We start from the raw sequence: 14,934 nt of genomic DNA, 5'->3' as shown, positions 1-14,934 counted from the left end.
GTTTGAACAGTTTTTCTCCTTGAAGAATTAAATATGCTTTTATTTTTGTAAATGTAAAAGTCTTGATGAGGTGATTGTGGATCACCTGAACTGTAAACTTCTAAAATAATTTAACCTTCAAATAAACCTTTAAAATAAACAGAACCAGAAACGAACACAAGAACCGTACAGACATGATAGAGAACTGTGGAAATGACTCGGGTCTGCTCATGGCTGACTGCAGAACCTCCTATCAAACATGTTCAGTTTACCACCATCACCTCAGAACTGAGCTGGAGTCTCTGAAATGTTTGAGTCTGGAAGGCTCGGAGATGTTCCTGGAGCTTTGGGACTCCTGAGAACCACCATCATCAAGACCAAGTGTTACAGAAGGAGAACCCCTGAGCAACAAGAGCACAAACATCTGGATCATCCACAAAACTTCTGAGAAGGAAATGGAAGAGTTTGTTACATCTGGGCTCAAAATAACGGGTGGAGGGGGGAGTGTGATGATAAGGGACTAAAGTTCATGAGAACTTTGGGTTCTGCTGCAGGTCCACCTCTGAGTGGACCAGAAACAAAGACTGAAGGTGACTTAGGTTCTGTCCCTCAGTCCAAACGGTTCTGAAAAGAGAAAAGAGAAACCAACCACAGACCTGAGAAAGCTTCAAGAATTTAGCTGTTCGGGGTGGAGGAGTGGGGCCAGTGGGGGTCAGAGCCAGCTACTTTAAACCTTCTTTTTTAATTTAAAGTATGAGTTTGGGATCAACTTGGAGGGATGTTGATGTGTCTGATCTGAGAGGAGGAAATCAGAGTTCCATGTATGGAGAGAAAATACACTCAACCCGATTTGTGCGTACGTAATTTTTGATTTATGTGTAACTTTGGATTTGTGCATAGCTTTAGATTAATGTGTCCACAAGTCTTGATGTGTGCGTAATTCTTGATTTGTGCTTAACTTTGGATTTTTGCGTGACTGGATTACTGTGTAACTCTAGATTTGTGCATGCATGATTCTTGATTTATATGTATATGTTGATTTGTGCTTAACTTTGGATTTATGTGCGTAATTGTTGATTTGTAATTTATACAATACATTTTATGCATAAGAACAAAAAATTATGAAATGTAAAAAAAATCTAAATACAATTTAAACATGCACATATTAAAGTGACAACAGCTTGAAACAAACTATATGCACAAATCTCTTGTTACACAAACACAAAACCACAATTATCCAAGATTCGTTCATCCGTCCAATAAGTGATGCATTTAAATGCTGCCAGAATGCTGGGTCATTAGATTTTCTCATATAGAACTAAGAACTAAGATTGTAAATAATATTTGGTGAATCTCACCGTTTCAGCAATCTGAGTTCAAAGTGGCTGAAAATAAAACTCTGATGACCCAGCATTCTAGCAGCTTTTAAACGCATCACTTATGAACCAATCTTGGAGACGTGAAAAGAGTCTCACATCAGATTTGTGAATAACTGAGGTTTTGTGTGTTCATCAGGCGATTCGTGTTTCATTTTTACAGATTTGTGTGTATAGTTAGTTTCAAGCTGTTGTAATTTTAAGTTTTTTGTGTGTAAATTGTATTTTGTACTTTTTTGAATTTCATTATTTTTGTATATGCACAAATTGCATGAGTCAAGAATTACGCACACACTTATCCAAAGTTATGCACAAATCAAGAATTAGGCACGCACAAATTGGAGTGAGACTATTTTCTCTCCATATACATGAACTTCCAGCTCCTGGATCTCTTGAGGAAAATAACACAATCATCTGGAGAAGAGGACATTTTTACCGGAACAAGTCTTAAAGGAGCCGAGTCGACGCATTCCATCAGTAAGCCCGGATCAGATCCACATTCTGATCACATTCTCCTCCCCATCCGCATCTTTCTGCATCAGGAACACCTGAAATTTGGCTCCACATAAAGCGCGCCCCCTGCGCGTGCGCCGCCCTGCGCGCGCTCCTCTCTCAAAAGCGAGGCGCAAACCGAGGCTTCAGCGCAGAGGAGCCGCCTCTCCGTGACGCGCAGACCGAGCGCGCCCAGGAGGAGCAACGATGAAGTCCAGCAGCCAGGACCAGAGTCTGTCGGAGTCCAGGGAGCTGGACCGCTCCTTCGACCCGCTCACAGGTACGAACCCACCGAGCCTTGACCCGGTTCTGCGCGCGCTCTTTTGCGGCTCTCCACTCTGTCCGAGCAGACTGACCGTCCTCTGGGGCTCGTGAAACTTTAACCTGTTTCACTTTAATTTGACAGAAAACTGAGACGTGAGTGTGAGGAAGCGGCAGGACCCACGTGGTTCTGGTCAAGCGGCTTGTTTGATGAAACTTAAGATGTTTGAAAATGATGAACTTCTGCGCAGCCGCACTGATGAAACAACATTTTCTGAGACCAGGAGCCCGTTCAAGGAGCGGATCAAATACTCGTCTTTGGAGTCTGGGGATTTGGGCCCCATGAACGAAAAAAAAAAAAAAAAATCTGGGGATGGTCTGGAAGAGTGAAGGTCATCATCATGGAGAAAGAGAAGGGGCCTCAAACCTGATCACCATCAATCCCTTAGGGATGGGGGGTCAGTCACATCATACAATGGCTAAAAATTATGAGGATTTTCAAATCGAAGAGGTCAACATTCACATAAAGAGTGTGTGTAAAGCATGGTGGCGGTAGCATCATGTTCGTCAGTGTTGAAATAATGAAGGACAATGTGTTTGTTGAGGCGGGGGTTAGTCTGTTTTCCTCCAGCAGATCTTCGCTGCTTCAAAATGTTTTGAACACATCTGGATTAACCGTTTTACATCTGAGCTCCAATGTTTATTGTATTTGATCTACTGTAACTTTTCAATCGTAAACACGATCAGGGTAATTCCAGCAGATTTTGAAGGAGTTCCAGAATCTGTCAGAACTACTTCGACTGTTAAAAGATACGTCATGTTGAAGAATAGCTTGCTAAAATATTAGCTAAATGCCAAAATAGCCTAAAAACTAAAAAAAGCCTAACTTAGCCAAAACAGCTAGCATGTAGCTAATATGTTAGCTAAACTCCAAAATAACCTAAACATTTTTTTTAAAAAAGCCCAACTTAGCCAAAACGACTAGCACGTAGCTAATATGTTAGCTAAACTCCAAAATAGCCTAAAAGAAGGAAAAAAGCCCAAATTAGCCAAAACAGCTAGCACGTAGCTAATATGTTAGCTAAACTCCAAAATAGCCTAAAAACTGAGTTAGCCAAAACAGCTAGCATGCTTGTTGAGCCGGTTTCTCCTTCATAATCTACTGGAAGGATCGTGTTAACGGTTGAAAAGTTACAGTATGCTAAAGATTTCGTGTTTAAGCGTCACCGATGACGCCTCAGGTGTTAAACCTCACATGTCCTCTGGACTCCCATCATGAGCTCATTTCTGTTCATATCTGTTTTATAAACTTTCGTCCCAGTTCTCCTCCTTTCAGTCTGGTGGGATGTAAATTCTGAATCCATTAACTTTTGTTCAAAACATGATGAAGACCAGATCTCTTCTTCGTCATCAAAGGATGGCACTTTTTTCTGAACAGATCAGAGAACGTTTGATTTTCTCTTTTTGCTTTGCCGCTCTTCCAAAAGCTTCCAGAAATAGTTATTTCTTCTTAAAATAGCTCCTGGCAGGTGCTAAATATAACCAGAGCTTCTCACACGTCACGATTTGTGGTCGAACTCTGAGTTTCTGTGATGTTCTGTACAGTCTATGAGGAGACACCTGAAACAAGGAGACACAACAATTAGGATTTTCAATGTTACTTATTCCAGTTTGGCCGTCCAGATTTAACAGTTCTATGGGCCGCATATGGCCGTATTTTGCAGTTAAATAATCTCTATCCGAGTGGTTCTGAAGGCCCTTCCTGGTTTTTGTCTCTCTTTCCTCGTCTGAACTCTGCAGTAATCTGCTGCTTCCCAGGTGAGCAGTGACCTCGAGTAAATCTGCTTTCATAGATTTACTTCAGTTGTGGATTATACTATCTGGACACACATTCGGCTGGCTTTGCATCTGCACAAGAGTTCTGCTTGGAGTCTAAATGAAGCTGAAAGTTCAATCCTGTCATTTTACATCTGCAGTGAAGGAAAGATTCAGCTAATTCCTGAAAAAAGTCCTGATTAAACAAAGACTTTGAATGAAAAGAGTTTTAAAAATGTGATTGTGTCCATGCCTTTTCCATAATCGGAGTCACGTCCTTCTCAGGGATTACAGTAAAAACAGAGGCGGTTTCCACGGCAACATCTGCAGAATGACCCCGCTTAAGCCGTCATGACCTCTTCACTGAACACAAAATCAGGCGGGCTGAGCATGAAAGCGGGCTTTGCTTTTTCCAAACGCTCCTCGGACTTGGGGGATAGTTGTGAAAGGTTCTCGTCAGGATCGGCAGATGCTCCGTGTTTTTGAAACTTCTCAAATTTATCACAGAACTCCACTTAAAAATGAGGTTTTCTTAAATTGTTTGAAGGAAATCAGGGAAATCATCCAGGATTTATATAATCCAGATTATTATTTACAGAGTTAAAGTCCCACTGAGAAAAGCTGCATAAACACAGGAGGATTTAAAGTTTGGATTTCTGCAGAATAACTTTCAGAGAATCTCAGGATAATCTGGAATTACAGCAGATCCATCAGGAAGTCTCCGACGCACAAACCTGGCAAAGAAACGTCCTCAACACCTAAAAGAAGCAGCTTTTTTCAGCCGCTCCCTTAAGGACGACTGCTGAATCGTTTCCATCTGCTTTTAGTCAAACGTCTTCAGGTGTGTCTTCAGTCTGCAGCTTCCTCCTGGAGGCACGAGGAATCATGAAACCATGCAGGAACACCAGGACAGCAGAGCTGTGAGCTGCCGAACAAAAGAGTCTGAGTTGTTCCTACAGGATCCATTTCTTAAAAATAGAATCTTTCTGGAGCTCTTTTTTCCTCCTACCTTCTCTCGTTTCCCTCTGTGTCCCGTCAGCCTCCCGGCAGCAGAGATATTAGAGTTTAAACGTGTTAATAATGACGAGGGGGGGTTATCGATCGGCCTCAGAAAGCTCTTTAAATGGACGATCAAAGTCACCCTGAGAGTGAGAAATCCCAGCTCTGAAACTGGACACGGATAAAACCTCAGAGTCCATCAGGAGCCCCCCCGCCCTCCTAACTTCAGCAGCGAGCTGTGGCGGTTTCACTCCGTGAAGAGAGAGTCCTGGAAACTTGGTTTGGATCAGTAGAAGAGAAGTTTTAAAGAGTGTATTCTAATGGAACGGTCAAGATCATCAAAAGCTTTAAGTCTGTCACATTGCGTGCACTGTAGAGATTCATAAAAACAGTCTATATGGTTCATAAACATTCACAGAAAAAATAAAAAATGATTTTCTAAAGACCCATTCCCATGAAAATAGTGATTTTGGTGTTTTAAACATTCTTTTACTCGCAATGGACAACATATATAATTTAGATTTAAATTGAGTTTTTCTTTATTCAAGTTGTTGAGAATCCAAAGCTTGTTGTTATTTACAAACTACAATCAGGAAGCCCCCTTTCCCTGCTCTGCTCCATTCCAATGCAACCACTTGCAGTGAAATACCTCCGTGATCGTCTTCATTTTCCTGCCCGAGCTCAAAACTGTGCGTCCTGATGTCTCTGATATTTTTGTTGCACCGGTAATGTTAGACTCGCAGGAAGAGGCAACTCCGGGCCTCGAGGGCCGCGGTGTCTGCATGATTTCCAGATGTCCAGGCCCTACTCATGACTGGTTCAGGTGTGTCCAGCCAATTAGAACATGACAGAGAAGGGGGTGTCGGAAAACATGCAGGAATGAGGCCCTCGAGGCCTGGAGTTCTCCATCCCTGTGTTAGAGGGATGATGGGAAATTAGCACAGGCTTACTCCGCACCAACAATCTCAATCACAACTCAGAGTTAGATTTCTAATGAACTCCTGCAGCTCTGGAGAAACTATGTCGTAGAAAACGACACATTTGTTGATTTTGCCTAAAAGCAGTGGGTCAAGAAACATCCAAAAAGATTTTAAAAGATCAACAAGATCCACAAATGCCCCAAATATTCATAATGAGCCAGAAAAATCCATAATTATCTACAACCTTTAATAATTAAGAAAGTACCACAAAAGTATTTCTTGTTTAAAAAAAATCACAAAGATGCATAATAATAAATCATTAAGATTCATATATTCATGAAGGTCAGATTGGAAAAGATTTATAAAGATATATCAATAAATACTTGTAAAGATCCAAAAAGATTCACAAAGATCTTATTTGATCAATGATCATCTGCAAAGACCAATAAATATTAATTAATATAAGATTTAAAGAGGTTCAAAAAGATCCATTAAGATCCATCAGTATCCATTAAGACTCATAATAGTTCACAAAGATCCATAAATATTTTTAAAGATTGGATATTAAAAGATTCATGAAGATCTAATCAGTATCCATTGAGAATCATAATAATCCATAAATATACATAAACAATTTTAAAGATCGGATAAAAAAACTTCAAAGATCCAAAAAAGATCAATAAAGATCCATCAGTATCCATTAAGACTCATTATGATCCCCAATGATCCGTAAAGATCCATAAACAATTTTAAAGATCAGATCAGAAAAGAGTAATGAAGATCCATCAAAATCCACAAGACTCACAAAAATCCACAAAGATCAGTTTCTAAACGATCTACAAATATCCATAACGATTCAAATAAATCCACAAAGAGCCTCTCAGGATATAAAACGATCTACAAAAAGATCCATAATAAAACTCCATAAAGGTTCATGGAGATCCATTAACATTAATAAAGACCCATAAGGATTCATTCATTAAGATTTGATCCTCAAAGATTCATACAAATCCCACAAAGATCCCCATGGATCTTAAAAATGTTTCTAGTTTCAGCCTCAGCTTCGTTCCTGATGTCAGTGAAACATGTAGAAGCTCTTCTGCCTCCTTCAGGGATCAATTCTGATGCAGAAATCATGAACTTTTTAATCCTTGGAGGGCAGAAAAACTGAAAAAAGCTCAAAGATTTAATCCTCGTTTGTTATAAAAAATGATTGAAATAATGAAGAACTTTAAGGTTTTTGTTCAAAGCTGCTGCTCAAACAGCAAACAATGTTACACCAAAGCTGAGGGCTAAAAAGTTTCAGCAACTCTTTAAGAAAGCAACTTTAGTTTTCTTTGGAAATGATGAAGACTCTAGAGAAGTCCTAGAAATGATGCACACTTTTCTAAACTTCCCTCCAGCCTGGAGATCAGAGAAACGTGGTCTGTGTCATTCTCAGCATCTGACATCATGAGGGTGGGGTTTGTCCGAGATCTGCTGCGTCTGACACACATGCAGCCACACGGATGACGGGTCAAATCAGACCCAGTGGAACCCGCCATCCTGAAGAAGAAGAAGAGGGCGGGGCCACTGGATTTACAGGGGGATAAAAATGGAACGATGAATAAATGAGGAGGGGTTTAAACTCCAGAGATGCTGTAAAGAAGGTAAAAGGTCAGAGTGAAGTCAGAATGATGTCGAGGTGAATCCAGAGTGAGCGGAGCATGAAGCTGAAGGATGCCTTCAAGTGGACGATCTTCCTTAGGTCCTGAATCGCTCTCGTGATTGTTTTCCTCCTCTTCTGGAAGAACCTCATTTCATGTTCTTGGTTTTCCTGCTGCTCTGTTGACCTTCTGTCATCTAACTGTGACTCAGCAGCCCCCTCTACTGGTAAAACATCAACTCACTGAAAATCGTTCTGTTCTTAAAAAATCTAACTCTAGTTTTTTCAAAATAAAAGACTCAGATCAAGAGGGCGGGCCTTTACTCCAGAGATGGTTGTAATGTGGTGGGTCTGTTGTCAAGGCAACCTTCCTGCTTCTTCTGGAGTGAGTTCTCCTCTAACTTGCTCAGGAGGATGACGCTCTGCCACAGACCGACAGTCAGAAGAGTGTGAGTCCAGCATCCCTCGACAGACTTCCATGACAGCTTTCCACCACAATTTTCAGAAATACTGAGCTGCTTTTAATGACAAAAGCTTTGAAGCCTTTGTGGGAAGTGTTGAAGGACCCTGATGTTCAACAGGTCAGGAGACCGCGATATAATGTATGTATTTAAAAGGTCAACATAGATCAGGGGTCAGGAACCTTTAACAGTAAAAGAGCCGTTTGGGCTCGTTTTCTACTGATCAAAAGGAGCCGTATAGTCTTACTTTAACCTTTAGGAAATTTAGATTTGCATTCATTAACTTTTTTTTTTAAATAATATGAATTAAAGGAAAAGTAAAGTGAGTACAAAACTGCTATTTTATTTTTCTTTTATTCATTTATTTTTGTTCTTTTTCCCCTCTTTCTCCTCAGCAGTCTTACACTGCTGGGTTTTGTTATTTTAGTTTGTGGTTGGATCTTGGTAGTCTTAGTTTGCAGACTTAGTTTATTTGTTTTCTTTAGCTAGTTTTGTTTAGCAGGAGCTGCTGACTCTGACGATTGTCATGGCTGGGTCAGCAGTCTCCATGTCTTATTTTATGTTTGTCCAAGGAGCCTCAATGGAGAGATAAAAGATCCTCATGTGGATCTGGAGCTGCAGGTTGCAGACTCCTGACATAGGGTAGCTGACCTCACAGCTGAAAGTCTTCTCCAACTTTATAACTAGTTCCTCACAGGAACATATCCAGGAAGTTGGATCAGTCCAGAATTCAGTCATCTGCCTGCAACCTGATCATTGTACATGATTTCCAGTCTGTAAAGGTTCTGGGTTTCAGCTCAGAGTGTTCTTCCTCTGTGATCTGCTAGTTTCTTTTCTTTTCTTTGTTTTTAACTTTATTATTTCACTAAACCATATTCAGCTAATCCAGCATTGATACGGTTCCTGGAACCTTTGTGGTTCTGTTTAACATCACTGTCCTCTGTTGCACTCTCCTGGTTAATGGTTGCAGGTCAGGTTCTGGATGTCTTCATCTCATGAGCTGATTAACATTTATCAACAGTGATTATCTCAGAGGTTCTTTTCAGTGTTAAAACGTTTCCTTCAGTCCTAAAATAAATGCTAACATCTTCTTCTGATTGTTTACGAGCTCGTAGATGTTTGGTATTTAAAAATGTAAAACTCGTCTGGACCCTGACTGCTCTAGTTTCTCTCTGATGCTCCCATGCTTGTTGCTGACTTTTGCCTTTCTGACACCGATTTAAATTAATGGACTTTTCTGTTAATAAACTTGCTGCTGTTGGACAAAAAAACAGCCTCTAAGCCTTGGGGTACCTACAGAATACTATTGTGACAAATATTTGTAAATCTTGGATTTTGTTGTGGCTAATGTGCTTCTATGCTATGCTCATTGGCTATGCTATATTTGGTGCCTGTGCCAAAAAATGTACAAATATTTGAATAACTGACTCCTCTGAGCAGCTGCTTTATGTGTGACGCTTTGGTCCATCTGCTTAAGGTCCCTCTGTTGCTGTCTAAGCAGGAGGTTGATGGTCCCAATCTCTGGAACGTTGTGTCCACTGAGTTCTGGATCTTCACTCTTCAAAGACCAACTTGAGATGTTTTCATCTGAAGTCTGTCTCCTCCCTTCTGTGGTCCAGAGGAGCAGGTGGTAGATGGGCTGAGATGCAGGAGATGATGTTTATTTATTTTTTTGCCAGACATTAAAATAGAGGAAAAAACACCAGTTTGTTATCTTTGGGAGAGTGTGCTGCAGGCATTAAACAAACATACGTCAGAGTAAGCATCTTTAAGTATGACTTCTTCTCAAGTCAGGTGACCACTGGGGGACTCGGAAAAAAATCTAATGGCAATGTATCACAGTAGTTATTTGGCGATTGAAAATGCTGACATGTATTAATTATTTATGGGTGTCCTTTAGTGTCTTACTTTTTTTGTTCTTTTAATAATAAATATTCTCAGACAAAGTTGACTGTTCCCTTTAAGAGCAAATATTGCTTAATTTACCAAAATAAAAGCACCATTTACTCTGGTAAAAGCAACTTGTTTACTGCTTAGCGTTGTGATCATTAAATAAAATGAATTTTAACATTTTATTACACTAGATGAATTTGAGTTTCTTTTAAGTCATTCTCTTTAGAAAAAAAAAAACAAACAAAAAAATAGTCAAAAATTGTTCAGGTAGAACAGAGGTGCCAAACTCAATCACACAAGGGGCCGAAATCTAAAACACACCTTAGGTCGCGGGCCGAGCAGGATAAACATTTATTGAACACTCTAAAATTAAATTTTTACAACTTTAAAAATGTAACTTTTTAGCATAATTATAAAAGAAATATATAATGCTAGTGTGAATGCAGTAAGCTGAATTCAGTCGCTAAAGATGCGAGTGCTGATAGTTGAAGATGCTGAAATTGATAACTAAAAATGTTGGAGCTGATAGCTGAAAATACTGACGCTAATAGCTAAAAACGCTGAAGCTGATAGCCAGCTAAAATGTTAGCTAAATTCCAAATTAGCTTAAAAAACAAACAAACAACAAAAACCCTAGGTTAGCCAAAACAGCTAGCATGTAGCTGAAATTTTAGCTAAACTCCAAAATAGCCTAAAAATCTTAGTAAATTCCAAGAAGTCCAACAAGCTAACAGAATGCCAATTTTTAAAACTAAAACGGTAACTTTTAAACATAATTATAATAATAAAAAGGCAGGAATATTATTCGAGAATAAACCAATTTAAACCTTAATAAATTTCAATATTTTACTCTGCATAAAAATATATTTTGTTAAAATTATACAAGTTAAAAATAAGTAAAAAAATGATCTGGAGGGCCTGATGGAACTTACCCGGCGGGCCGGATCCTTGACTTTGACACGTGAGGTAGAGTCGTGACATAAATATCGGATCGTGAGCCGGGTATCATGATATGTATCGTATCACCAGACTCTTGCCAATACACACCCTCCATCTGAGCCTGAACTCTGCTGTTGTTTCCAGGTAACCCTCCATCCAAACCCCTGAAGAAGAGCCTGAAGCAGCGGTTCCTCAAACTGCTGCCCTGCTATCACTCCGACTCCACTCCTTCAATAAACCAAAGCAAGTTGGAGCAGAAAACACTGTCCTGCTATAGCATGTGTCTCCTCGGAGAGGTTCTCCTGACTCTTGAACTTTTCCGTTAGGAAGCATCAGCGACGAGGCGGAACTGTCCACCGTGTGCTTCAGGCCGCAGGGCCTCGACCGCCTCGTTCAGCAGACCCGGTTCAGCAAGAAGGAGCTGCAGGTGCTCTACAGAGGATTCAAAAACGTCAGTCTCACTCCTCCAGCTCAGCGTTTGATGGAATCACCTTCTGGACACTAAGTTTTCCGTGTTCTCTGCAGGAATGTCCGAGCGGCGTCGTGAATGAGGAAACCTTTAAACGAATCTACTCCCAGTTCTTCCCTCAGGGGGGTCAGTCTAAATCTTTTCTTATGACCCTAAAGCAGGAAAGTTCTTGTTCTTAAGCTGATATACCTGAATTCACCACCAGAGGGCGCATGTGGCCCAATCTTCTGATGAAGTTTGCTTTTTTTTCTCCTTAACCCTTTAACACCTGAGGCATCACTGGTGATGCTTAGACACAAAATCTTTAACATATTTTAATGTTTCAACTGCTAACATGATCAATATAATTCCAGTGGATTTTGAAGGGGAAAAGCGGCGTGAGTTACAGTAAATCAAAGAACATAAACACACTTTGGTGTTAAAGGAGGAATTAAGTTTTAAGCTCTTCTAAGTTGTTTTTAGCTGTGAAAAGGAAAAAAGGTTGAGGATTGTGATACAAAATAAGAGCGTCTCATAAATTTGCTTTGATTGTTTTCAGATTCCAGCATGTACGCCCACTTCCTGTTTGAGGCTTTCGACACGCACAACAACGGATCGGTCAGCTTTGAGGTGATTTGAGCGTTTCTGAGCAGAAACCTCCTCAGGTTTGGAGGAAGAGGCTGTGATGAAGGTCGCTCTTCTTCCTTTGGTCGCTGCAGGACTTTGCTGTGAGTCTGTCCATCCTCCTGAGAGGCTCCATCACTGACAAACTCCACTGGGCCTTCAACCTGTACGACCTCAACAAGGACGGCTGCATCACCAGAGAGGTGCTCTGTTTGGACGACACCAGTGGATCCGGCACTTTGAGCTCCTCTCATCTCTGGTTTCCGTCTTGCAGGAGATGACAGACATAATGTTCTCCATTTACGACATGATGGGGAGGTGCACGTACCCCAACATAAAGGCCAGCGCTCCAAAGGAACACGTGGACAGCTTCTTCCAGGTGATCAGCATCTCCTCAAGTGCAAACATCCCCATTAATATTTATGTCAAGATTTTAGAATCTGGTTTCTTCTGAGCGCTTTTATTGTTAAAATCCACACAGGAAGTAGAATTATTTATCATTCTGAGTGTATTTTCTTTCTCCAGAAAATGGACAGCAACAGCGACGGCGTGGTCACCATCGAGGAGTTCTTGGACACGTGTCAAAAGGTCACATCAGATAAACCATCAAAACTGCATCTCAGCTGCTGAAATAACCGTTTTATTTTTTCTCGGTTTGCTTCCCTCCTCCAGGATGAGAACATCATGCGCTCCATGCACATGTTTGACGATGTGATCTGAGCTCCGTCGAACGACTGCGCTCTTCCCCCGAACGTCTCGGAGGTGCAGGGACTCCCTCAGTAACAGTCTTCTCCAACAAAAAACCCCGTTTGTGCGAAGACCGGGCAGAGGAATTGTGGGAGGTTTTGGATCTGCTTGACGCATGAAGATCCCTGAAGCAAACCCAAATTGTGATTGTGTTTGCATGACAGACACAGACCAGACGGCGCTGAAGACTCACCCCCGTTCCCAGAGTTCTCCTCACGCCTTTCAGCTTCACTTTTACTAGAATAAAATTAGCTGCACGCTGAAGGTCTTCTGGTCTCTGAGCTGTTTTTGAAGCGGATCACAGCAGACTGGAGGTTTGGGTCGGCTGCTGTGACGGCGTCCTCTCTGCAGCATGTTCACCTCAAAATGAAAAGAAAGAATAGAATAGACTTTATTGTCATTGTGACATCCTCCATGCACAATATACATGTGCAGAAGAATATATATTATAATCTATAAATACTAAAAAAACTGTTAAATAAATTTAAATAATTGAAACTCTCACTCAAACTACATTTTCATCTTTTTTTCAATACCTCGTTTCAACCTGTAGGGGGCAGCACATAGACGGTTTTTGACTATTTTCAAGAACTTAACAAGTTTATTATAAATAGTCATGAATGTGGCAATGATCAACACTTTTAAAGCCACACTTATTGAGATCAACAGATTAAAAAAGTTGATTTAGGGTTTTATTACCCTTTAAAGAGCCATTCAGGTCGATTTCTCACCAACTACAACTCAACGACAAAGTCTTACAAAAATAAAACACTATTTTGTATTTATGTTATTTTTACAACTATGATCAAAATCAACAAATTATGTTTTTTGTGCACAAATAAAACATAACATTACGAGAATAAAAGCATTTTTTTCCAAATATGAAATCGGTTGTAGTTTAATGTTAGCAGTAATTTAAAAAAAAAAAGTTTATTTTTAGTTTTTGGTGAAAATTCATAAACTCAGTCATGTAGAAATAATTCAGAGCTAATTAGTGACCCTTACTGTGTTTTTCAGTTTAAACCCTAGAATCTGCCGTGTGTGAATCCTGGTTGAGCTTACTGACTGAGTTCGGTGTTACTCTGCACTCTGTCTAAATGTTTAGTATGACTATGCAGAGCTTGATTGATTGTTGGAGCATTGTGGGTAGTGTAGTCAGGAGGCTGGTGGAGTGATCCGACATACTCTTCTTCAAATGTTTGTGAATGACTTGAATAAACTGTTTTGTTGACAATGAAAATAAAAACGATTTTGATTTTCTTCAACCAGAGAGTCACATGTGGCTGCAGAGCCTCAGGTTGCAGTCTCCTGTTATATTCTGACCCTTTGGCTGCAGTCTGAAAGAAGACTTTGAATCCACATGCAGATGGAAAGTGGAACCTCATGTTCTGAAGTTTCTCCATCAGCAAACAGCAGAGGTCCAACACTACGGCCCGCCTCTTTGTTTGACCCCGCCCCCCAAACACTGTCAGAGACGCATGTTTTTTTATTTTTTTAATCTGACTGATCAAGACCCACAAACAAAGTGACTTTTTATTCCACCCTCCTGCAGTCTGAACTGTGACGAGAGAGGATAGATTTTTTTATTGGTTTAATTTTTAAAATGTTTTAGTATAATTTTTTCTGTGAAGATTACAGAAAGGAACAGAAAAGTTGCATGACCTGCAGTAATGTTAGTGTGAATGTGTTATGCTGAAGGTGTTTGCTGAAGACAGTGAAGCAATTTACTGCAATTGCTGAGTAATGTTCTGAATGTGCTGAACATTTCGTTACCAAACTTCCATTCCTTTATTACAAAAAAACTTGAAGAATTTCTTGAAAAATTGCCCATAATTTTAAAATGCGTAAAATGCATGAATATTAAAGTACTAGAATGAATGTTCTGAATGTAATGAACATCTTAATACTAACATTGCATAGGTTTTAAAAGGGCTTAAAGTTTTTGAAGGATTTCCAGTTCATTTTCAATAGTGGTGAAAATAACAAATTGCGTAAAATCCTAAAAATCGTAAAAAATATCAATACCAGAAATACAAGCAGTTGCATCCTGAATGAGCTGAATTGTGTGAAGGCTTTCTAAGTATTCACACCATCCATCCATCCATCCATCCATTTTCTTGACCGCTTCATCCCGTTCGGGGTCGCGGGGGTGCCGGAGCCTATCCCGGCCACTGATGGGCGAAGGCAGTATTCACACAATTATTTAAAATTTGGCTGTGTGGGTTTCTGGAAAAGCATAAATGTTGAAGTTTAGACACATCCTACGAGTGTTAGACTTTATCTGTTAGCCTACAAACCAACCCGGCCCCATAACAGAGAAGAAAACAGTCATGTG

At 40.2% G+C, this 14,934-nt stretch overlaps 1 protein-coding gene across 1 annotated transcript; it reads left to right on the top strand.

The window, feature by feature from the left end:
• The first annotated feature begins 1,849 nt into the window (after positions 1-1,849).
• LOC112137305 (Kv channel-interacting protein 2) lies at positions 1,850-12,867 on the top strand. The gene is made up of 9 exons (XM_024259554.2): positions 1,850-2,127; positions 10,925-11,023; positions 11,107-11,231; positions 11,306-11,375; positions 11,788-11,858; positions 11,948-12,055; positions 12,127-12,231; positions 12,378-12,440; positions 12,525-12,867. Exons 1-9 carry the CDS (start codon positions 2,055-2,057, stop codon positions 12,570-12,572), a joined length of 762 nt encoding a protein of 253 aa, XP_024115322.1. The 5' UTR covers positions 1,850-2,054; the 3' UTR covers positions 12,573-12,867.
• The last annotated feature ends 2,067 nt before the right edge of the window (positions 12,868-14,934 follow it).

This window comes from Oryzias melastigma, linkage group LG1 (genome assembly GCF_002922805.2).
Source record: "Oryzias melastigma strain HK-1 linkage group LG1, ASM292280v2, whole genome shotgun sequence".
Taxonomy (NCBI): domain Eukaryota; kingdom Metazoa; phylum Chordata; class Actinopteri; order Beloniformes; family Adrianichthyidae; genus Oryzias; species Oryzias melastigma.
Note: the sequence above shows the minus strand (reverse complement) of the source record. Positions and strands in the feature narration are given on the sequence as shown.

Excerpts from the sequence above, each read along its gene's own strand:
- LOC112137305 (XM_024259554.2), top strand. The coding sequence starts at position 2,055 with ATGAAGTCCAGCAGCCAGGACCAGAGTCTGTCGGAGTCCAGGGAGCTG. Across the intron at positions 11,232-11,305 it reads TCTACAGAGGATTCAAAAAC|GAATGTCCGAGCGGCGTCGT; the intron begins GTCAGTCTCACT and ends TGTTCTCTGCAG. Across the intron at positions 11,376-11,787 it reads CCAGTTCTTCCCTCAGGGGG|ATTCCAGCATGTACGCCCAC; the intron begins GTCAGTCTAAAT and ends GATTGTTTTCAG.